General features: G+C 35.7%; 2 protein-coding genes and 1 long non-coding RNA gene across 6 annotated transcripts; all 3 read left to right on the top strand.

The window, feature by feature from the left end:
- Positions 1-2,306: 2,306 nt before the first annotated feature.
- On the top strand, positions 2,307-6,465 carry LOC115414991 (uncharacterized). The gene is made up of 8 exons (XM_030128377.1): positions 2,307-2,366; positions 2,453-2,764; positions 2,861-3,163; positions 3,980-4,045; positions 4,241-4,336; positions 4,421-4,449; positions 5,744-5,866; positions 6,388-6,465. Exons 1-7 carry the CDS (start codon positions 2,324-2,326, stop codon positions 5,825-5,827), a joined length of 933 nt encoding a protein of 310 aa, XP_029984237.1. The 5' UTR covers positions 2,307-2,323; the 3' UTR covers positions 5,828-5,866; positions 6,388-6,465.
- Positions 6,466-7,073: 608 nt separating this feature from the next.
- On the top strand, positions 7,074-23,771 carry LOC115414990 (uncharacterized). Of its 4 annotated transcripts, XM_030128375.1 has the most exons (7): positions 7,074-7,157; positions 7,329-7,661; positions 15,555-15,839; positions 15,949-16,029; positions 17,350-17,445; positions 17,531-17,559; positions 17,664-17,875. In XM_030128375.1, the coding sequence occupies exons 1-7, from the start codon at positions 7,097-7,099 to the stop codon at positions 17,745-17,747; spliced, it is 969 nt and encodes a 322-aa protein (XP_029984235.1). In that variant the 5' UTR covers positions 7,074-7,096; the 3' UTR covers positions 17,748-17,875. The 4 variants fall into 4 exon arrangements, 2 of the variants coding, with proteins under 2 accessions (XP_029984235.1, XP_029984236.1); XM_030128376.1 differs by lacking the exons at positions 15,555-15,839; positions 15,949-16,029; positions 17,350-17,445; positions 17,531-17,559; positions 17,664-17,875 and adding exons at positions 7,748-8,026; positions 9,157-9,252; positions 9,338-9,366; positions 9,471-10,081 and having other exon boundaries at positions 7,078-7,157; positions 7,326-7,661; XR_003934744.1 differs by lacking the exons at positions 7,074-7,157; positions 7,329-7,661; positions 15,555-15,839; ... (2 more) ...; positions 17,531-17,559; positions 17,664-17,875 and adding exons at positions 20,142-20,224; positions 20,396-20,726; positions 20,813-21,288; ... (1 more) ...; positions 23,254-23,282; positions 23,387-23,771.
- LOC115414995 (uncharacterized) lies at positions 13,189-14,137 on the top strand. Its single transcript, XR_003934746.1, has 3 exons — positions 13,189-13,329; positions 13,415-13,443; positions 13,548-14,137. It is a non-coding gene; the product is annotated as an uncharacterized LOC115414995 (long non-coding RNA).
- Positions 23,772-23,821: the final 50 nt, after the last annotated feature.

Below are 23,821 nucleotides of genomic sequence, written 5' to 3' on the forward strand. Positions count from 1 at the left end.
AGTTCTACTGACATTTGAGTCTAAAGTTCAGGGTTTTAGATGGAAAAAGAAAGGTTTGTTTTTTTCTTTGGCATTTGTCACTTTTCAGATTGAATTCAAATAAGACTTTTTTGTTTGTGAAATATGAAAAAATATAATTTAGTTATTTTATTTTTACTTTTGGCCCAGTTTCAGTTGTTTGTGTGGTTGTTCTGTTGTGCCACTTTTGAGTTTGAGCTTGAACAAGAGTAGACTGCCTTATTTTTGTATAAATTCTGGCCACAGTGAGACTATTTTTTTGTATGAGTATTTAGTATTCTTTTTTTTTTTTTTTCAAGCTCATCCAATGAAAAGAAATCTGCATGAAGGACTTTTAAAATCATTTTTATTTTATATTAATGAGTAAATGAACACAGATGAGCTGCCTGACAATTGAATTTCTCATTGGGGATCAATAAAGTGATTCTTATTCTTAAATAAACCCCCAAACCACTTCTTTTCAGTGCCAACAGGACTGCAGTTCAAATTGTCAGCCTTCAGGACACTGTTCAGCTTTGCTATCATCAGAACAAACAAACCAAGTTGCCCACCTGTTATTTCAACCAGCCCACCCTAATATGACCCGCTAGAACTGGCCCTGTCTATAAACAGAGCTAAACTAACAGAGCTATAATGTAAACTATCAGCTGATGTAGTAGGTGAAGATTATAAGACACAGTATTATTTTGAGTGTCTATGTTGACTTTTAATTTGAAGAAGACTTAGTTAATACCATAATACAGATGTGTGTAAACGATGAGCTTTATACTTTATCCAGTGAGTGATCCAATCTGTGGATATAAAGTGTTGATTTGTTGATGGTTTTGTTAGTCCTTAGTGTGTTCTTGTACATGACTTCCCCCTGATGTTTGGAGTTTGGAATATTAATACTGCATGGATCCCCTTTAAGGTAATTTAAGTTTTGCAAAATTAAAGGTTGCGTGGACTGGCTTAAAGGGGTCATATTTTGCTAAATCCACTTTTATGAGTCTTTGGTACATTTATTTGGGTATTTGGACCTTAATAGTTCATAAAGTTTTTAATTTGAACCCTCCAGGTGCTGCAAAGCTATCTTTATATTCATTTTACCAAAAATCGAGTGGATTTCTACAACTTCTTTCAATTCCTTCTTAATTTGTTACATCTGTAACTAGCTAAGTCACGACATTTGCTCATATATGATCAAAACTTCCGATGAACATTTCTCCGAGTACACCATAATTGTTTGTCAGCAGCAGCAGTTGTTGTAAAACCTGAAAATATGTCCAAATTTTGAGCCGATTAGCAAAAATGTTAAGATGTTGGTTGTGTTAACGAACACAAGTGGCTGAACGGGACAGAGCAGCATGGTCAACAAGCTGGAGGGGGTGGGGCATGAAGTGGCTCATTTGCATTTAAAGGGCCAGCACTGAAAACAACCTTTCTGGTGTCATTACTCAGAAAAGGGTTGAAGATGGACCCATGGAGTTGAATTAATGAAGAATTCAGACCCAAGCATAGCATTTACAGTTTATGTACAGGGTGGGGAAGCAAAAATTACAATATTTTGAGGCAGGGATTGAAAGACAGTGTATGACCAATTAGTATATTGAAAGTCATGAGAATTTATTTGCCACAAGAAAATTTACATAATAGAAAATGTTTTTTTTCTATGTGTCCTTCTTTGTCAATAACTGCCTTCACACGCTTCCTGAAACTTGCGCAAGTGTTCCTCAAATATTCGGGTGACAACTTCTCCCATTCTTCTTTAATAGTATCTTCCAGACTTTCTCGTAATAGTTTTGCTCATAGTCATTCTCTTCTTTCCATTATAAACAGTCTTTATGGACACTCCAACTATTTTTGAAATCTCCTTTGGTGTGACGAGTGCATTCAGCAAATCACACACTCTTTGATGTTTGCTTTCCTGATTACTCATATGGGCAAAAGTTTCTGAAAAGGTATGGATAATAGTGTTAGGTATGATTATGACATCAATATATGTTTGGTTTCAAAACAATTGACGTAGTGCCTGCTGAGAAAAAACAACTAAATGTTCATTGTAAATTTTGCTTCCCCACCCTGTAGACCACAAGGAAATGTTTCAAAATGCATAATTCCATTTAAAAAAGCAACATGTGACCCCTTTCAGGAGAAAAAAAAGTGATGAAAATAGGGTGTTTCACGCATGCTTAAGGCGTCATTTTATCCATCAGTAATGGAAAAGAGGAAGGAAGTTACTCCTTCAGCTCTGTGTAACACTAAAAGAAGAAAGGCCTCTGTTCAAGAAAACATTAGCTGGTTGGCAGACACACACACAGGGAGGATGTGTGGTTTCAGAGGCATTCTTCTGCTGCTTCCTTTAACAGGTAAGACAGGACCTCAGTGCATAAACACCAATGTCACAGGAGACTGGTTATTTGGTTGGATTTTAATCATTTAATGTCTTTTACAGCTGTAACTGGACAAATATACTTCTTTACTGTCAGAGATGGGGATGATGTGACTTTACCTTGTACTGGTGTGATACCTGATCAGGATCAATGCAGCCAAACCTGGAGATTCACTAATCCCCCTGGAGAGATGACAGAGTTTGTCTTCTCCAGGAGAGTAGGTCATCCTGGTAAGAAATTAGACAGACAGAGTGTTTCAGCCAACTGTTCTCTGGTCATAAAGAAGGTCACAGTCAACGATGCTGGTCGTTATGTCTGCATGCAGAGGGACGTGTCAGGATCGAAGCATGAAGTCATTCTGTCTGTTGTTACCAGTGAGTATTTACATCAGAATATATGGATTTTAAGATAAATGCTTAACCAGTACAATAACAGTTATAGAGAAGAGGTTTACTGTTTTTGTCTTTTAGTTTCTCAACACAAATACAGGAACGAGGAGACCTTAACATGCTCCGTGTCAAGACATAACCGATGCAGATTCTCAGTAAAGTGGGATTTTGCAGTTAAAAATGTGGGATATTACATCTCTGACTACCGGAACTCTTCATCACTGTGCTCAGCCAGAATGACCTTCCTACCCTCGCAACATTTTTCATCGAATTACAAGATATTGTTGTGTAAAGTGACGCACTTTTACACACAAGAAGTGAAGAATTTCATCTTCAGCCCTTATTCTTCGGAAACGCAGGAAGGTGTGAACACAACTGTATACGGTAACTTTAGTGATTTTATTTAGTTCTCCACAATAGCTCTGCTACATTTTCAAGAAAAATGTTGCAATTTTGGTCCATCTTCTCTTATCTCTAAAAATACCCAGTTCCTTTTCATTAGAACTGCAAGTATTATTTTTAGGCAGCTAGGCAACATGGAGGAAGTACATATAATCTTTAGGTGATGAAGTAACTGTTTCTTAAACTCCTTTGAACTTCTCCGTTTAGAACAGATCCAAGGATGTGGATTGTGCTGAACATCTGTTTTAATTCATTTCTGATCAATTTGTTGTATAACCCATTAACTTAAACAACAATACAAATAATAACAATAATAATAATAATAATAATAATTATTATTATTATTATTATTATCAGATTAACAAAACATGAAAACAGTTCATACTTAACATACTTTGCCACATATACATGCTTGTATTTTAAATAATACAAGTAAATAGTCATGGACAATTAAAACCAATAATACATAAATAAATGTACCTTTTCTTTCCACACATTACAGAATCACTTTATCCTGGTGTACATTAAATCAACATTTATTTCCCTGATAGAATTTTAGTTTTGCAGTAGTACTATTTGTTCTCTTTTAGACCATTTTGCAGTTTGTTGGTTATTGGCTTTCAGTTTGTTTTGTTTTTTTCAGATGAAACTGTAGCAACAACAGTTTATATAAATATCAGTTACCACCACCACCATCAACTACAAAACAAAAAGATGACAAAGATACTTGTGAGTGAGTTTTAAATACATTTCAAATACTTAACAGAATGTAAATGTGGTTTCACGTGTATCTTCCAGGTGAAGATGCAAAAACAACCAAAATCCCCATAACAAGACCTGGAATCAACACATCAAGAACACAAGGTACTGAATCAGAGTCATGTCAAAGCACAAATATTAGTAAGGAGAATATTCAAATATGTCAATGTAATTTACTAAGGTTGGTGACTGTTTTAGTTCTGATTTTATCATTATTTTACGTCAATAGAAGAGACTGAATTTTAAAGGATGTTAAACTGCAGGGAAACTTTAAGCTAAAAATATCTGTAATGTTTTCAGATACTTGGTATTTGTTGAGAAACATCATTGGGAGTGTGGGTTTAGCAGCACTCATAATATCTGTGGTTACAGTCAACATCTGGACCAGAACTAAAGGTGAGAATGTTGACAGAAAACACATTTTTATGAGGAGGGATTGTCACTTTGGAAGCTGAAGTCCACTGTGTTTTGTCTTTTCAGGGAACAAGACACGGACGAGGGGAAACACTGTGAGTTTGAACATCCATGACTTTACTTTACCAGCACGATTATTTATTTGGTAGAAAGTAGTTCCGCTGAAAAAGCCAGACAGACAGTCATGTATGGATGACACAGTAGAACGAGGCTTATGCTGTCGAGGGCCGACAGCAAGAGTATATCCCCGAAATCCTCCCAATCTTTTCCTATTTAATAAAACAAATAAAAGACACAATGTCTAAAAGTTGCCAACTAAATTGTTATTCAGAAAGTAGATTGTGGATAGATTCAACATGAAATGTGACATTCTTTAGAAACACCCATAACTGTTGTAACCGTTTGATATTTTCAGAACATTATCAAACATCCCCCAACCATCTGGAAAAAATGTACCACCTGGTGTCAAATTATGACATCATGGAAACTCAAGGTAGTGGCATGACAAAACATACACTACCAGGCAAAAGTTTGGACTCACCTGGTTTTTCTTTATTTTTATGACTATTTCCATTGTAGATTCTCACTGAAGGCATCAAAACTATGAATGAACACATATGGAATTATGTAGTTTAAAAAGGTGGGACAAAACTCAAAGCATGTTTTATATTTTAGATTCTTCAAAATAGCCACATTTTGCTTTTATTACTGTTTTGTGCATTCTTGGCATTCTCTTGATGAGCTTCATGAGGTAATCACCTGAAATGTTTTCCAAAAGTCTGGAAGGAATTCCAAATGATGCTGAGCACTTGTTGGCCATCTGTGGTCCATCTCATGTCATTTAAATAAGAAGGTGAGTCCAAACTTTTGCCTGGTAGTGTAATTGTAAGACAATTGATATGAACTCAATTTGAGCTACATCAACCTGATAGTGGCAGAATAATGGTCAGAGAACCAATTTTTCCCTGAAAACTCCACCTAGTGAATGAAAACAACACTATATGAACTTTGGATGGTAGCGAGAAAATGAAAATTTGTAAGACGATCAATATGAGCCAAATTTATTCTCAGCTGGCCTATTACTGCTTGATTTATGTCCAAAAAATGGATTTTCAACTAAAGCACCCCCGTTTGGATGACTTGTAATACTCATAGAGAAGCTAAAATCAATAGGGTTCTTCCACTAGGGGTCCCCTTTGTTGGTTATCAAGGGAGAAGAAATCCAACCAAATCTGTCCTAATTGTTGCATTCACACAAAGGAGATCCGGCAGTGACAGATCCAGCAGCAGCGTTCGGGGTTAAACCATTATTTCCCTGTAAACGCCATTTCAGGGATAATAAATGTAAGTATAAACCCATGAGTTCATGTCTGTGTGTTTTGTCCACAGGTCCATAAGGATGAAGGTGAAGCTGATGGTACAGTTCATTATGAAAACCTTGGAGAACCTTCTGTCTCTGTCAGATTCCACTGATCAGCGTCAGCAAGATGACCCCACGCTTGAATATTGTTGGTTTTATTATTTACTGTATGTTAAATCATGCATTTTTTGAGGCCAAGCATTTCTACTTTAAGCACAAATTTGTTAGTTCTAATTTGATTTGATGGTTAAAAAAAACTGTTATAAAAATGTTTTAAAAAGTTTTGCAGTTAAAATTAATTTCTTACATTAAGAGCTGACGTTCTGTCCTGTTCCTTCTAGTTACACCCCCATGGGACTTTATTTCAATAAATAATTGTATTACAGTCAAAGGGAAGAGACAAGTCATTTTTCTGTCTTGCTTGTATTGTGCAGTTATTAAAACACTGTTTCACATTATTACATGTAACAGTGTAAATGAATATGTATTTACACAACATTAAAGTAAGTGAATGAAAAAATGACACTGTGAATTTAGATTTTCCTTAGTTTCTGAGGTACATTTTTGATTATGTAATATATCCTCATGCAATAAAAATGACTGAAGAAAAAGCAGATTGTACCTTTTATGTTTTCATACAGTATGAAATAATATTAATCTGATTTATTTTCAGGGAACTGAAGACTGAAGAAGAACACTGTAAGATGACCAGAAACACACTAATTACATGTTTCAACCCCGTCATTGTTTTTATTTCTTGATCTACCAGTATTTGTGTATTTTTAACTCACAGGTGTTGTGTATCCCTGGGCTTGTGTCAAGTTTTGAGATAAATTCTGCAAATAAGCATTTAGGTAAAAACTGTATTATTGGTTTTGTTTTTTGTTTTTTCAAAGCAGCTTTTTGTCCAGAAGAGGGTGCAGACAGTGAACTAGCAGTAAAAAGAAGAAGTAAAAGTTAAATAAATAAATAAAGATGAATTAGTGTTGAGTTGTTCTTAAAACAAACAGAGCAGAAGTAAAATCAGTAGAATCAACTCTAAACTTAATCAGCTCTAATCAGAAATCAGAGTCCTGTTAAAACATTTTAATCAGTTGAACCGTAAATAAAATGCCACGTTTGGTTTTTTTTATGTCATAAATTGAGGCATATTATCACCATAATTATATAGATGAAAGAAGTTTGAAGTGTTTTTCCGATTATTTAGAAGGAAAAGAAATGTCTGCACATGTTAACACCCACTGGCATGAGAAAAAAAAAAGAGCAAAAGTCATCATGACACACTAACTCCTTATAAACCACAAAGTTGTGTAACATTTATCTTTAAAAAGTACTTGAAACTGAGAGGTAAAAGCAGAAGAGACAACAGATGAAGATGCACGATGGCTGGATTCAGATGCATTCAAGTGTTTTTATTTGTGATTCTTCTGCTGGAGTTTACAGGTAAAGGACATTGAAACACCTCAAACAACAGACACAGTGAAGTGGATCCATGAATGTGGAGTTAACTCAACAAACAAAATGAGGATGTGGAACTTTTAGGAGCATTTGTTGTCAAATTTGCGTTGGTTATGAAATTCTCTGTGTATCTCTTTCTCTGTGTCGTCTCAGCAGCAGCAAATGGAGACGTGTTGTACATTTATGGTAGAGATGGAGATGGAGTCACTTTGCCTTGTACCAGTGTGAGAGATGATCAGAATCAATGTAATGGGACGAGCTGGACCATCAATGAAAACATAACCAGAAATGCAACAGAGCTGATTAGACTTGGGAAGATCACTGAGTATGCCCAGGATAAATCAGACAGACTGAATATCACAGAAGACTGTTCTCTGGTTTTGAACAAGGTCAAAGACGAGGATGTAGGTCTTTACTTCTGTCGACAGTACGATGAGTCAGGACATGAACGTGGACATCGCTCTGCGGTTTATCTGTCAGTTGTTTCCTGTAAGTATTTATATCAAAGTGTCTGGACTGCAATATTTATGTGATGATTTGTCTTCATTCTTTTCCTCTGTTTTCATCTTATTCAGTGACTGAACGTCAGGACGGTGATGATGTGACGTTTATCTGCTCTGTGTGGATATATGGACATTGTATTAGTCAAGTGACCTGGATGTTTAATGATGCTGAAGTAGAAAAAGATCACCCAGATATGACAATATCAAATTCTTCCTGCAGTGCAAATGTTACTTTTAACAGAAGAAAATACTTCTACACAAAGAAAGCTCGGATGTTTAAATGTAGAGTGCGTCTCGGTAATAAAATCGAGGAGTTTTCCTTCAGACATTCGTCATCTGAAGAGCAACCAGGTCAGAATATCATCATCTCTTCACATTAAAAGACATTAATTCCAGCCTAAAATATTCTTCCACTAAGTTTGGTTATTATTACATTATAGCAGATGATGAACATAACATTTGTGAGCAGTGGGTTTTATTTAACATCTATAAACACACATTGACACTTCCTCTGCTCTGTCTCCTCTGGTGAGATTTACTGAACTGGTGCAGTTTAAAACTAGTGCATTACTTTTACACCTGAACTAATTGTGTATGTATTTGTAGGAGTCATTTCAAAACACTAATATTAGTAAGGAGAGTTTTTAAATGAGTTTATGAAATTTACTAATGTTTGTGATTCTTTTTACTTCTGATTGTGCCATTATTTTCCGTCAATAGAAGAGACAGAAATTTTCTCCACTCTTACTGATTTATTTATAGATACAGAGGAGGGCCTTCTCAGAGCAGATCAGCCATATAAAACAGGCGTCATTTCCACCTGCGTTAGATTATTATTGGAACTAAACACTGACATAACTTGACTGATTCACCAGGATGTTCAATAAGACGTCAAACAGAGGATTTACTTCCACATACAGTCATTAAGCTTCAACCCAACACACTGAAATGAAATCAAGAGGAATCTCCAGCTCAATGACATTCACGTCCAAGTATTGGTCCTGGTCCTGTTGCACATACAGACAGCCCATAATATTTCCTCTGTATTACTTATATTCAAATAGTTGCCCACCCTTCATTATAGAATAAACACATGTACGGCTCAGGTTTGACCACAGAGTGTTGTGAATCATGGAAGTCAGAGTTCAGAACTATTGCAGCTACAAATGTCACTTCTCCATGCGTCTCCTTTTATCTCCTCTAGCCTTTTTACTTCTCAATGTTGGTCCAGATCTGCATTTGATTATTAAGTATTTGAGGTCTGTTTATAGACTAGGAAACATTCATCCACTGACTCCGCCTTCTGCTGCCTCTTTATGGTCTGTGTTCCTGTTTCTAAATAAAAACACATGCATGAAATATCGCTAATCTGTAAAAAAAAAAAAAAAAAAAAAACAGGTTGTGTGTAATTTTTTTCTTTTTTAAACAGGAAGTTAATGTGTGCAGAAACTTTGAGCTAAAAATATCTGTAATGTTTTCAGATACTTGGTATTTGTTGAGAAACGTCATTGGGAGTGTGGGTTTAGCAGCACTCTTAATATCTGTGGTTACAGTCAACATCTGGACCAGAACTAAAGGTGAGAATGTTGACAGAAAAATACATTTTTATGAGGAGGGATTGTCACTTTGGAAGCTGAAGTCCACTGTGTTTTGTCTTTTCAGGGAACAAAACACGGACGAGGAGAAACACTGTGAGTTTGAACATCCATCCAAACAGACAGTCATGTATGGATGATCCAGTAGAATAAATGTAAGTATAAACCCATGAGTTCATGTCTGTGTGTTTTATCCACAGGTCCATAAGGATGAAGGTGAAGCTGATGGTACAGTTCATTATGAAAACCTTGGAGAACCTTCTGTCTCTGTCAGATTCCACTGATCAGTGTCAGCAAGATGACCCCACGCTTGAATATTGTTGGTTTTATTATTTACTATATGTTAAATCATGCATGTTTTTGAGGCCAAGCATTTCTACTTTAAGCACAAACTTGTAAGTTCTAATTTCATTCGATGGGGAAAACATTTGCTGAGTTTTGTCAAATGTCTTGTCTGGTTGTAACAGTTGTAAGAATGTTTTGTTTTTGTTTTTTTTCAGTTAAAATGAATTTCATATGTAGAGTGCTGAAGTTTTGTCCTTTCTCATTACACCCCCATGCGACTTTATTTCAGAAAAAACAACATATTACAGTCAAAGGCAAGAGACAAGTCATTTTTCTATCTTGTTTGTATTGTGCAGTTATTAAAACACTGTTTCACATTATTACATGTAACAGTGTAAATGAATATGTATTTACACAACATTAAAGCAAGTGAATGAAAAAATGACGCTGTGAATTTATATTTTCCTTAGTTTCTGAGGTACATTTTCCATCATGTAATTTATCCTCGTACAATAAAAATGACTGAAGAAAAAGCAGTTTGTACCTTCGATGTTTTCATAATGTTAATCTGATTTATTTTCAGGGAACTGCAGACTGAAGAAGAACACTGTAAGACGACCAGAAACACACTAATCACGTTTCAACCCTGTCGTTTTTATTTCTTGATCTACCAGTATTTGTGTATTTTTAACTCACAGGTGTTGTGTATCCCTGGGCTTGTGTCAAGTTTTGAGATAAATTCTGCAAATAAGCATTTAGGTAAAAACTGTATTATTGGTTTGGGGGTTTGTTTGTTTTGTTTTGTTTTGTTTTTTTTCAGAACAGCTTTTTGTCCAGAAGAGGGTGCAAACAGTTAACTAGCAGTAAAAAGAAGTAAAAGTAAAAAAAAAAAATAGACCACATAAGCTTTATCTGATAGATAAATTAGTATTGAGTTGTTGTTCTTAAAACAAACAGCGGAAGTAAAACCAGTAGAATCAACTCTTAACTTAATCAGCTCTGACCAAAAATCAGAGTCCTGTTAAAAACATTTTAATCAGTTGAACATTTAATAAATTGCCTCAGTTTTATTTATGTCATAAATTGGGGAATATTATCCCCATAATTATATAGAAGTAAGAAATTTAAAGTGTTTTTCTGATTATTTTGTGCGAAAAGAAGAAATGTCTGCACACATTAACATCCACTGGCATGAGAAAAAAAAGAGCAGAAGTCATCATGACACACTAACATCTTATAAACCACAGGGAGGTGTAACATTTATCTTTAAAAAGCACCTGAAACTGAGAAGTAAAAGCAGAAGAGACAACAGATGAAGAAGCATGATGGCTGGATTCAGATGCATTCAAGTGTTTTTATTTGTGATTCTTCTGCTGGAGTTTACAGGTAAAGGACATTAAAACACCTCAAACAACAGACACAGTGAAGTGGATCAATGAATGTGGAGTTAACTCAACAAACAAAAGGAGGATGTGGAACTTTTAGGAGCGTTTGTTTTCAAATTTGTGTTGGTTATGAAATTCTTTGTGTATCTCTTTCTCTGTGTCGTCTCTGCAGTAACAAATGGAGAAGCGTTGTTCATTTATGGTAGAGGTGGAGATGGAGTCACTTTGCCTTGTACCAATGTGAGAGATGATCAGAATCAATGTAATGGGACGAGCTGGTCCTTCAATAAAGGGAGAACCAGAGCAGCAACAGAGCTGATTTAACTTGGGAAGATCAGTGAAGATGCCCAGGATAAATCCAACAGACTGAATATCACAGAAGACTGTTCTCTGGTTTTGAACAAGGTCAAAGATGAGGATGCAGGTCTTTACCTCTGTCGACAGTACGATGAGTCAGGACATGAACGTGGTCGGAGCTCTTATGTTGAACTGTCAGTTGTTTCCTGTGAGTATTTACATTAAATTGTTTGCATTGGAATATTTATGTGATGATTTCTCTTCATTTTTTTCCTCTGTTTTCATCTTATTCAGTGACTGAACATCAGGACGGTGATGATGTGACATTAATCTGCTCTGTGTCGAGACGTGAACAGTGTATTAGTCAAGTGACCTGGATGTATAATGACGGTGTAGTGGGAAAAGATCACCCAGATTTAACAATATCAAAGTCTTCCTGCAGTGTAATGGTTACTTTTAACAGAAGAAAATACTTCTGCTCATCAAAACTAAAGCTGTTTAAATGTAGAGTGCATCACAATAATGAAAAAAAGGACTTTCCATTCAGATGTTCATCATCTGAGGAGCAACCAGGTCAGAATATCATCATCTCTTCACATTAAAATACTTTAATTCCAGCATATTCCAACAAATGTTTCCCCATATTAAACTTCTATTTATACATTGGTGTTCATTTTTTCAGATGACGATGGGAAAAATATCAAAAACACCACAGTAACTTCAACACCCACAGCACCTGAAATGAACACATCAGGAAACTCAGGTACCGAATTACATTCTTCTCTGTTTGTCTTGTGTTGAAGACCAGCTTTTGGCTGTGAATTGATTATGTTTCAATCAGGCCAACATATAAAAGGAAAACATTTTATATAGACAGACACTGATATTCACTCACTGCATCACATTAATAAAATAGAGGAGTTTCCCTTTAGATGTTTATCATCTGAAGAGCAACCAGGTCAGAATATCATCATCTCTTCACATTAAAAGACATTATTTCCAGCCTAAAATATTCTTCCACTAAGTTTGGTTATTATTACATTATAGCAGATGATGAACATAACATTTGTGAGCAGTGGGTTTTATTTAACATCTATAAACACACACTGACACTTCCTCTGCTCTGTCTCCTCTGGTGAGATTTACTGAACTGGTGCAGTTTAAAACTAGTGCATTACTTTTACACCTGAACTAATTGTGTATGTATTTGTAGGAGTCATTTCAAAACACTAATATTAGTAAGGAGAGTTTTTAAATGAGTTTATGAAATTTACTAAGGTTTGTGACTCTTTACTTCTGATTGTGCCATTATTTTACGTCGATAGCAGAGACAGAATTTTCTCGACTCTTATTGATTTATTTATAGATACAGAGGAAGGCCTTCTCAGAGCAGATCAGCCATATAAAACAGTCGTCATTTCCACCTGCGTTAGATTATTATTGGAACTAAACACTGACATAACTTGACTGAATCACCAGGATGTTCAATAAGACGTCAGAGGATTTACTTCCAGTATTTCTTAGTATTGGTCCTGGTCCTGTTGCACATACAGACAGCCCATAATATTTCCTCTGTATTACTGATATTCAAATAATTGCCCACCCTTCATTATAGAATAAACACATGTACGGCTCAGGTTTGACCACAGAGTGTTGTGAATCATGGAAGTCAGAGTTCAGAACTATTGCAGCTACAAATGTCACTTCTCCATGCGTCTCCTTTTATCTCCTCTAGCCTTTTTACTTCTCAATGTTGGTCCAGATCTACATTTAATTATTAAGTATTTGAGGTCTGTTTATAGACTAGGTAACATTCATCCACTGACTCCACCTTCTGCTGCCTCTTTATGGTCTGTGTTCCTGTTTCCAAATAAAAACACATGGATGAAATATCGCTGATCTGTAAAAAAGATTATGTGTGTAATTTTTTTCTGTTCTAAACAGGAAGTTAATGTGTGCAGAAACTTTGAGCTAAAAATATCTGTAATGTTTTCAGATACTTGGTATTTGTTGAGAAACGTCATTGGGAGTGTGGGTTTAGCAGCACTCTTAATATCTGTGGTTACAGTCAACATCTGGACCAGAACTAAAGGTGAGAATGTTGACAGAAAAACACATTTTTATGAGGAGGGATTGTCACTTTGGAAGCTGAAGTCCACTGTGTTTTGTCTTTTCAGGGAACAAAACACGGACGAGGAGAACCACTGTGAGTTTGAACATCCATCCAAACAGACAGTCATGTATGGATGATCCAGTAGAATAAATGTAAGTATAAACCCATGAGTTCATGTCTGTGTGTTTTATCCACAGGTCCATAAGGATGAAGGTGAAGCTGATGGTACAGTTCATTATGAAAACCTTGGAGAACCTTCTGTCTCTGTCAGATTCCACTGATCAACGTCAGCAAGATGACCCCACGCTTCAATATTGTTGGTTTTATTATTTACTGTATGTTCAATCATGCATTTTTTGAGGCCAAGCATTTCTACTTTAAGCACAAATTTGTAAGTTCTAATTTGATTCGATGGAGAAAACATTTGCTGAGTTTTGTCAAATGTCTCGTCTGGTTGCAACAGTTGTAAGAATGTTTAATGTTTAATTTTTATTTTTTCAGTTAAAATTAATTTCTTATGTAGAGAGCTGAAGTTCTGTCCTTTCTCGTTACACCACCATGGGACTTTATTTCAGAAAACAAAAGTATTACAGTCAAAGGCAAGAGACAAGTCATTTTTCTATCTTGTTTGTATTGTGCAGTTATTAAAACACTGTTTCACATTATTACATGTAACAGTGTAAATGAATATGTATTTACACAACATTAAAGCAAGTGAATGAAAAAATGACACTGTGAATTTATATTTTGCTTAGTTTCTGAGGTACATTTTCGATCATGTAATTTATCCTCGTACAATAAAAATGAAGGAAAAGCAGTTTGTACCTTCGATGTTTTCATAATATTAATCTGGTTTATTTTCAGGGAACTGCAGACTGAAGAAGAATACTGTAAGATGACCAGAAACACACTAATCAGATGTTTCAGCCCCGTCATTGTTTTTATTTCTTGATCTACCAGTATTCGTGTATTTTTAACTCACAGGTGTTGTGTATCCCTGGGCTTGTGTCAGGTTTTGAGATAAATTCTGCAAATAAGCATTTAGGTAAAAACTGTATTATTGGTTTGGGGGTTTGTTTGTTTTGTTTTGTTTTGTTTTTTTCCAGAACAGTTTTTTTGCCCAGAAGAGGGTGCAAACAGTTAACTAGCAGTAAAAAGAAGTAAAAAAAAAAAAAAAAAAAAAACACAAGCTGTATATGATAGATGAATTAGCGCTGAGTTGTTGCTCTGACCAGAAATCAGAGTCCTGTAACAACATTTTAATCAGTTGTACATTTAATAAATTGCCTCAGTAGTTTTATTTATGTCATAAATTGGGGAATATTATCACCATAATTACATAGAAGTAAGAAGTTTAAAGTGTTTTTCTGATTATTTTGTGCGAAAAGAAATGTCTGCACACATTAACACCCACTGGCATGAGAAAAAAAAGAGCAAAAGCCATCATGACACACTAACCCCTTATAGACCACAGGGAGGTGTAATATTTATCTTTAAAAAGCACCTGAAACTGAGAGCTAAAAGCAGAGGAGACAACAGATGAAGAAGCACGATGGCTGGATTCAGATGCATTCAAGTGTTTTTATTTGTGATTCTTCTGCTGGAGTTTACAGGTAAAGGACATTAAAACACCTCAAACAACAGACACAGTGAAGTGGATCAATGAATGTGGAGTTAACTCAACAAACAAAAGGAGGATGTGGAACTTTTAGGAGCGTTTGTTGTCAGATTTGTGTTGGTTATGAAATTCTTTGTGTATCTCTTTCTCTGTGTCGTCTCAGCAGTAAGCAAATGGAGACGTGTTGTACATTTATGGTAGAGATGGAGATGGAGTCACTTTGCCTTGTACCAATGTGAGAGATGATCAGAATCAATGTAATGGCACGACCTGGATCATCAACAGAAAGAAAACCAGAGGAGGAATAGAGCTGATTCAACTTGGGAAGATCAGTGAAGATGCCCAGGATAAATCAGACAGACTGAATATCACAGAAGACTGTTCTCTGGTTTTGAACAAGGTCAAAGATGAGGATGTAGGTCTTTACTTCTGTCGACAGTACGATGAGTCAGGAAAGGAACGTGGTCTGGCCTCTTCGGTTGAACTGTCAGTTGTTTCCTGTGAGTATTTACATCAAAATGTTTGCATTGCAATATTTATGTGATGATTTGTCTTCATTCTTTTCCTCTGTTTTCATCTTATTCAGTGACTGAACGTCAGGACGGTGATAATGTGACATTTATCTGCTCTGTGTCGACACATGGACAGTGTTTTAGTCGAGTGACCTGGATGTATAATGGTGGTGAAGTAGAAAAAGATCACCCAGATTTAACAATATCAAAGTCAAAGCCTTCCTGCAGTGCAAATGTTACTTTTGACAGAAGAAAATACTTCTGCTCATCAAAAGTTCAGCTGTTTAAATGTAGAGTGCATCACAATCATGAAAAAAAGAACTTTCCATTCAGGCGTTCATTCTCTGAGGAGCAACCAGGTCAGAATATCATCATCTCTTCATATTAAAATACTTTAATTCCAGCATATTCCAGCAAATGTTTCCCCATATTAAACTTCTATTTATACATTGCTGTTCATTTTTTCAGATGGCGATGGGAAAAATAACAAAAACACCACAGTAACTCCAACTCCCACAGCACCTGAAATGAACACATCAGGAAACTCAGGTACCGAATTACATTCTTCTCTATTTGTCTTGTGTTGAAGACCAGCTTTTGGCTGTGAATTGATAATGTTTCAATCAGGCCAACATATAAAAGGAAAACATTTTATATAGAGAGTCACCGATATTCACTCACTGCATCACATTAATAAAATAGAGGAGTTTCCCTTTAGATGTTTATCATCTGAAGAGCAACCAGGTCAGAATATCATCATCTCTTCACATTAAAAGACATTAATTCCAGCCTAAAATTTTCTTCCACTAAGTTTGGTTATTATTACATTATAGCAGATGATGAACATAACATTTGTGAGCAGTGGGTTTTATTTAACATCGATAAACACACATTGACACTTCCTCTGCTCTGTCTCCTCTGGTGAGATTTACTGAACTGGTGCAGTTTAAAACTAGTGCATTACTTTTACACCTGAACTAATTGTGTATGTATTTGTAGGAGTCATTTCAAAACACTAATATTAGTAAGGAGAGTTTTTAAATGAGTTTATGAAATTTACTAAGGTTTGGGATTCTTTTTACTTCTGATTATGCCGTTATTTTACATCAATAGAAGAGACAGAAATTTTCTCTACTCTTATTAATTTATCTATAGATACAGAGGAAGGCCTTCTCAGAGCAGATCAGCCATATAAAACAGTCGTCATTTCCACCTGCGTTAGATTAGTATTGGAACTAAACACTGACATAACTTGACTGATTCACCAGGATGTTCAATAAGACGTCAAACAGAGGATTTACTTCCACATACAGTCATTAAGCTTCAACCCAACACACTGAAATGAAATCAAGAGGAATCTCCAGCTCAATGACATTCACGTCCAAGTATTGGTCCTGGTCCTGTTGCACATACAGACAGCCCATAATATTTCCTCTGTATTACTGATATTCAAATAGTTGCCCACCCTTCATTATAGAATAAATACATGAACGGCTCAGGTTTGACCACAGAGTGTTGTGAATCATGGAAGTCAGAGTTCAGAACTATTGCAGCTACAAATGTCACTTCTCCATGCGTCTCCTTTTATCTCCTCTAGCCTTTTTACTTCTCAATGTTGGTCCAGATCTGCATTTGATTATTAAGTATTTAGGTCTGTTTTTAGACTAGGTAACATTCATCCACTGACTCCGCCTTCTGCTGCCTCTTTATGGTCTGTGTTCCTGTTTCCAAATAAAAACACATGCATGAAATATTGCTAATCTGTGGAAAAAAAAAAAAAAAACAGATTGTGTGTAATTTTTTTCTTTTTTAAACAGGAAGTTAATGTGTGCAGAAACTTTGAGCTAAAAATATCTGTAATGTTTTCAGATATTTGGTATTTGTTAAGAAACATCATTGGGAGTGTGGGTTTAGCAGCACTCTTAATATCTGTGGTTACAGTCAACATCTGGACCAGAACTAAAGGTGAGAATGTTGACAGAAAAATACATTTTTATGAGGAGGGATTGTCACTTTGGAAGCTGAAGTCCACTGTGTTTTGTCTTTTCAGGGAACAAAACACGGACGAGGAGAACCACTGTGAGTTTGAACATCCATCCAAACAGACAGTCATGTATGGATGATCCAGTAGAATAAATGTAAGTATAAACCCATGAGTTCATGTCTGTGTGTTTTATCCACAGGTCCATAAGGATGAAGGTGAAGCTGATGGTACAGTTCATTATGAAAACCTTGGAGAACCTTCTGTCTCTGTCAGATTCCACTGATCAACGTCAGCAAGATGACCCCACGCTTGAATGTTGTTGGTTTTATTATTTGCTGTATGTTAAATCATGCATTTTTTTGAGGCCAAGCATTTCTACTTTAAGCACAAATTTGTAAGTTCTAATTTGATTCGATGGAGAAAAAATTTGCTGAGTTTTGTCAAATGTCTTGTTGTAACATTTGTAAAATGTCCAATGTTTTTGTTTTTGTTTTGTTTTGTTTTTTTAGTTAAAATAAATTTTATATGTAGAGAGCTGAAGTTCTGTCCTTTCTCATTACACCCCCATGGGACTTTATTTCAGAAAACAAAAGTATTGCAGTCAAAGGCAAGAGACAAGTCATTTTTCTATCTTGTTTGGACTGTGCAGTTATTAAAAGACTGTTTCACATTATTACATGTAACAGTGTAAATGAATATGTATTTACACAACATTAAAGCAAGTGAATGAAAAAATGACACTGTGAATTTATATTTGCTTAGTTTCTGAGGTACATTTTCGATCATGTAATTTATCCTTGCACAATAAAAATGAAGGAAAAGCAGATTGTACCTTTTATGTTTTCATATAGTATGAAATAATGTTAATCTTATTTATTTTCAAGGAACTGCAGACTGAAGAAGAACACTGTAAGACAGGCATGCCCAAAGTCCGGCCCGGGGGCCAATCACGGCCCGCGGTCAGATTTTCTACGGCCCACAGCTTGGGTTTTATAATGTATTATTTATGGCCCGCATGGACTGTTGAACAGACTACATGAATCATAAAAGGTTCAAAATACAGTTCCTCCTTTCATCTCATGGTGGCAGCACCACTCTAACTCTATCTGGCTCTGTGACCTCACCGTGAACCCTTTTCGCTAATTTCTAACCATGGCGCCTCTAAATAAAAAAATGAAAGTTGACAGTGAGGGCCGCCGCTTCCAGGAGAGATGGGAATTACAATTTTTTTGCACTGAAAATCGAAGTGATTGTGTTTGCCTAATTTGTCAACAGACTGTTGCCTTGTTTAAGGAATTCAATGTAAAGAGACACTAGCAGACAGAACATGCTAACGCATACGACAAGCTAGCAGGGAGTGAGCGCTCCGAAAAATTGGAGCAAATTCCAGCTGCTTTAAACTCACAACAGTGACTCTTCATGTGAACCTGAGTTCAATGAATTCACCACCAGGACAGGCTACCAAGTTGCCAGGTTAGTTGCCTCTAACTGCTGGTGTGATGTACTTGTAGATGTGACACAAAAATTACTTTCTGAATGATTTTGTGGAAGACAAGAGTAAGAGTCATATGTTTTCATCTGAAATGTTAACAGACTTTGCATTACTGAGTAATATATGAGTAATGATTACTCATATAAGTCATGTTTAAAATGAATGTGGGGTTAAGATTTTTATCAACTTCTTGGACGTTTCAGATACTCCACACAGTTTGTTCTATGTTATCTGATTCCAGATGTGAAAGGAAGGCAGAAATGTTTTTTTGTTTTTTTTTTTTTTTAATTTGTTCACACCTGAGTGGCGTAGATTTGGTTACATTGCCATTTAAAAAAATGATATTGTGACAATGAAAATAAAATTGTTGTAGAACAGCGCTTTTATATGTAATTTTTACTGTTTAAAAAACGTCCGAAGGGACCACTGGCCCCTGGCAATGTCCACATTATCAGATCTGGCCCTCTTTAAAAAAGTTTGGACACCCCTGCTGTAAGATGATCAGAAACACACTAATCACATTTTTCAACCCATCGTTGTTTTTATTTCAGAATCTACCAGTATTAGTGTATTTTTAACTCACAGGTGTTGTGTAACACTGGGCTTGTGTCAAGTTTTGAGATAAATTCTGCAAATAAGCATTTAGGTAAAAACTGTATTATTGGTTTAGGTTTTTTTTGTTTTTCCAAATCAGCTTTTTGTCCAGAAGAGGATGCAATCAGTTAACTAGCAGTAATAAGAAGTAAAAGTTAAAAAAAAAAAACAAATAACTCAATCTGTATCTCATCGATAAATTAGTGTTGAGTTGTTGTTCTTAAAACAAACAGAGCAGAAAGAAAATCAGTGGAATCAACTCTTAACTTAATCAGCTCTGATCAGAAATCAGAGTCCTGTAAAAACATTGTAATCAGTGGAACAGTTTATAGAATGTCTTGTTTGTTTTATTTATGTCATAATTTGAGGCATATTATCACCATAATTATATAGAAGTAAGAAGTTTAAAGTGTGTGTGAAGGGATTTTCTGATTATTTTGAAGGAGAAGAAGAAATGTCTGCACACATTAACATCCACTGGCATGAGAAGAAGAGCAGAAGTCGTTGTGACACACTAACATCTTATAAACCACAAAGTGTTGTAACATTTATCTTTCAAAAGCACCTGAAACTGAGAAGTAAAAGCAGAAGAGATAACAGATGAAGAAGCACGATGGCTGGATTCAGATGTATTCAAGTGTTTTTATTTGTGATTCTTCTGCTGGAGTTTACAGGTAAAGGACATTTAAACATGTCAAACAACAGACACAGTGAAGTGGATCGATGAATGTGGAGTTAACTCAACACACAAAAGGAGGATGTGGAACTTTTAGGAGCGTTTGTTTTCAAATTTGTGTTGGTTATGAAATTTTTTGTGTATGTCTTTCTCTGTGTCGTCTCAGCAGCAGCAAATGGAGACATGTTGTACATTTATGGTAGAGATGGAGATGGAGTCACTTTGCCTTGTACCAATGTGAGATGATCAGAATCAATGTAATGGGACGACCTGGACCTTCGATAAAGGGAGAACCAGAGCAGCAACAGAGCTGATTCAACTTGGAAAGATCAGTGAAGATGCCCAGGATAAATCAGACAGACTGAATATCACAGAAGACTGTTCTCTGGTTTTTAACAAGGTCAAAGATGAGGATGTAGGTCTTTACTCCTGTCGACAGTACGATGATTCAGGACAGGAACGTGGTCTGGCCTCTCTGATTGAACTGTCAGTTGTTTCCTGTGAGTATTTACATCAAAATGTTTGCATTGCAATATTTATGTGATGATTTGTCTTCATTCTTTTCCTCTGTTTTCATCTTATTCAGTGACTGAACGTCAGGACGGTGATGATGTGACGTTTATCTGCTCTGTGTCGACACATGGACAGTGTTTTAGTCCTGTGACCTGGATCTTTAATGGTGTTGAAGTAGAAAAAGGATACCCAGATTTACCAATATCAAAGTCAAAGTCTTCCTGCAGTGCAAATGTTACTTTTAACAGAGGAAAATACTTCTACTCATCAAAAGTTCAGGTGTTTAAATGTGCAGTGCGTCTCGGTAATAAAATCGAGGAGTTTCCATTCAGACATTCATCATCTGAGGAGCAACCAGGTCAGAATATCATCATCTCTTCACATTAAAATACTTTAATTCCAGCATATTCCAGCAAATGTTTCCCCATATTAAAGTTGTATTTATACATCTGTGTTATTTTTTTTCCGATGGCGATGGGAAAAATATCAAAAACACCACAGTAACTCCAACCCCCACAGCACCTGAAATGAACACATCAGGAAACTCAGGTACTGAATTACATTCTTCTCTATTTGTCTTGTGCTGAAGACCAGCTTTTGGTTGTGAATTGATAATGTTTCAATCAGGCCAATGTTGCGCTCTCCGCCCGGACGTTCGGGGGAGATGACTGCGTTGAATGTGGTGTTGAAATAACAACGATCACGCTGCGTTTTTCTCACTCGTACGCTGTTTATTTAACAGCCGCCATTACAACACTCACCTTCACTGTGCACATGCGCACAACAACTTCCTTCCAGACAACACGAATCGATCAGGCATGAAACATCAAACAAACTGTATTTTACTCGTTTTAAATAAAACCTTTTCTAAATGCATTTAATTTTTAAACAAAATATGTAACGATTTTAATTACTATTTTTTAAATGTAAAATTAAATTATATAAACCTATATTTTCCCTTATTAATTAAATATAAATGTAATTATACACTACCTGTGCAGTTCAGTAACAACACATATAAATCTATAATAATAACTGAAAACAAATAAATGTATTAATGACCTATGAAGAACATTTCAAAAAAATAATGCGCCAAGGCATTTTAACCTGTCACACCAACATATAAAAGGAAAACATTTTATATAGACAGACACTGATATTCACTCACTGCATCACATTAATAAAATAGAGGAGTTTCCCTTTAGATGTTTATCATCTGAAGAGCAACCAGGTCAGAATATCATCATCTCTTCACATTAAAAGACATTAATTCCAGCCTAAAATATTCTTCCACTAAGTTTGGTTATTATTACATTATAGCAGATGATGAACATAACATTTGTGAGCAGTGGGTTTTATTTAACATCGATAAACACACATTGACACTTCCTCTGCTCTGTCTCCTCTGGTGAGATTTACTGAACTGGTGCAGTTTAAAACTAGTGCATTACTTTTACACCTGAACTAATTGTGTATGTATTTGTAGGAGTCATTTCAAAACACTAATATTAGTAAGGAGAGTTTTTAAATGAGTTTATGAAATTTACTCAGGTTTGTGACTCTTTTTACTTCTGATTATGCCGTTATTTTACGTCGATAGCAGAGACAGAATTTTCTCGACTCTTATTGATTTATTTATAGATACAGAGGAAGGCCTTCTCAGAGCAGATCAGCCATATAACACAGTCATTATTTCCACCTGTGTTAGATTTATTATTGGAACTAAACACTGACATAACTTGACTGATTCACCAGGATGTTCAATAAGACGTCAAACAGAGGATTTACTTCCACATACAGTCATTAAGCTTCAACCCAACACACTGAAATGAAATCAAGAGGAATCTCCAGCTCAATGACATTCACGTCCAAGTATTGGTCCTGGTCCTGTTGCACATACAGACAGCCCATAATATTTCCTCTGTATTACTGATATTCAAATAATTGCCCACCCTTCATTATAGAATAAATACATGTACGGCTCAGGTTTGACCACAGAGTGTTGTGAATCATGGAAGTCAGAGTTCAGAACTATTGCAGCTACAAATGTCACTTCTCCATGCGTCTCCTTTTATCTCCTCTAGCCTTTTTACTTCTCAACGTCGGTCATTTCATTATTAAGAGTTTAGGTCTGTTTTTAGACTAAGTAACATTCATCCACTGACTCCGCCTTCTGCTGCCTCTTTATGGTCTGTGTTCCTGTTTCCAAATAAAAACACATGCATGAAATTTCGCTAATCTGTAAAAAAGATTGTGTGTAATTTTTTTCTGTTCTAAACAGGAAGTTAATGTGCGCAGAAACTTTAAGCTAAAAATATCTGTAATGTTTTCAGATACTTGGTATTTGTTGAGAAACATCATTGGGAGTGTGGGTTTAGCAGCACTCTTAATATCTGTGGTTACAGTCAACATCTGGACCAGAACTAAAGGTGAGAATGTTGACAGAAAAACACATTTTTATGAGGAGGGATTGTCACTTTGGAAGCTGAAGTCCACTGTGTTTTGTCTTTTCAGGGAACAAAACACGGATGAGGGGAAACACTGTGAGTTTGAACATCCATCCAAACAGACAGTCATGTATGGATGATCCAGTAGAATAAATGTAAGTATAAACCCATGAGTTCATGTCTGTGTGTTTTATCCACAGGTCCATAAGGATGAAGGTGAAGCTGATGGTACAGTTCATTATGAAAACCTTGGAGAACCTTCTGTCTCTGTCAGATTCTGCTGATCAACATCAGCAAGATGACCCCACGCTTGAATATTGTTGGTTTTATTATTTGCTATATGTTAAGTCATGCATTTTTTTGAGGCCAAGCATTTCTACTTTAAGCACAAATTTGTAAGTTGTAATTTGATTCGATGGGGAAAACATTTGCTGAGTTTTGTCAAATGTCTTGTCTGGTTGTAACACTTGTAAGAATGTTTAATATTTTATTTTTTATTTTTTTCAGTTAAAATGAATTTCATATGTAGAGAGCTGAAGTTCTGTCCTTTCTCATTACACCCCCATGAGACTTTATTTCAGAAAACCAAAGTATTACAGTCAAAGGCAAGAGACAAGTCATTTTTCTATTTTGTT

The sequence above is a fragment of the Sphaeramia orbicularis genome, chromosome 24, assembly GCF_902148855.1.
Source record: "Sphaeramia orbicularis chromosome 24, fSphaOr1.1, whole genome shotgun sequence".
Taxonomy (NCBI): Eukaryota; Metazoa; Chordata; class Actinopteri; order Kurtiformes; family Apogonidae; genus Sphaeramia; species Sphaeramia orbicularis.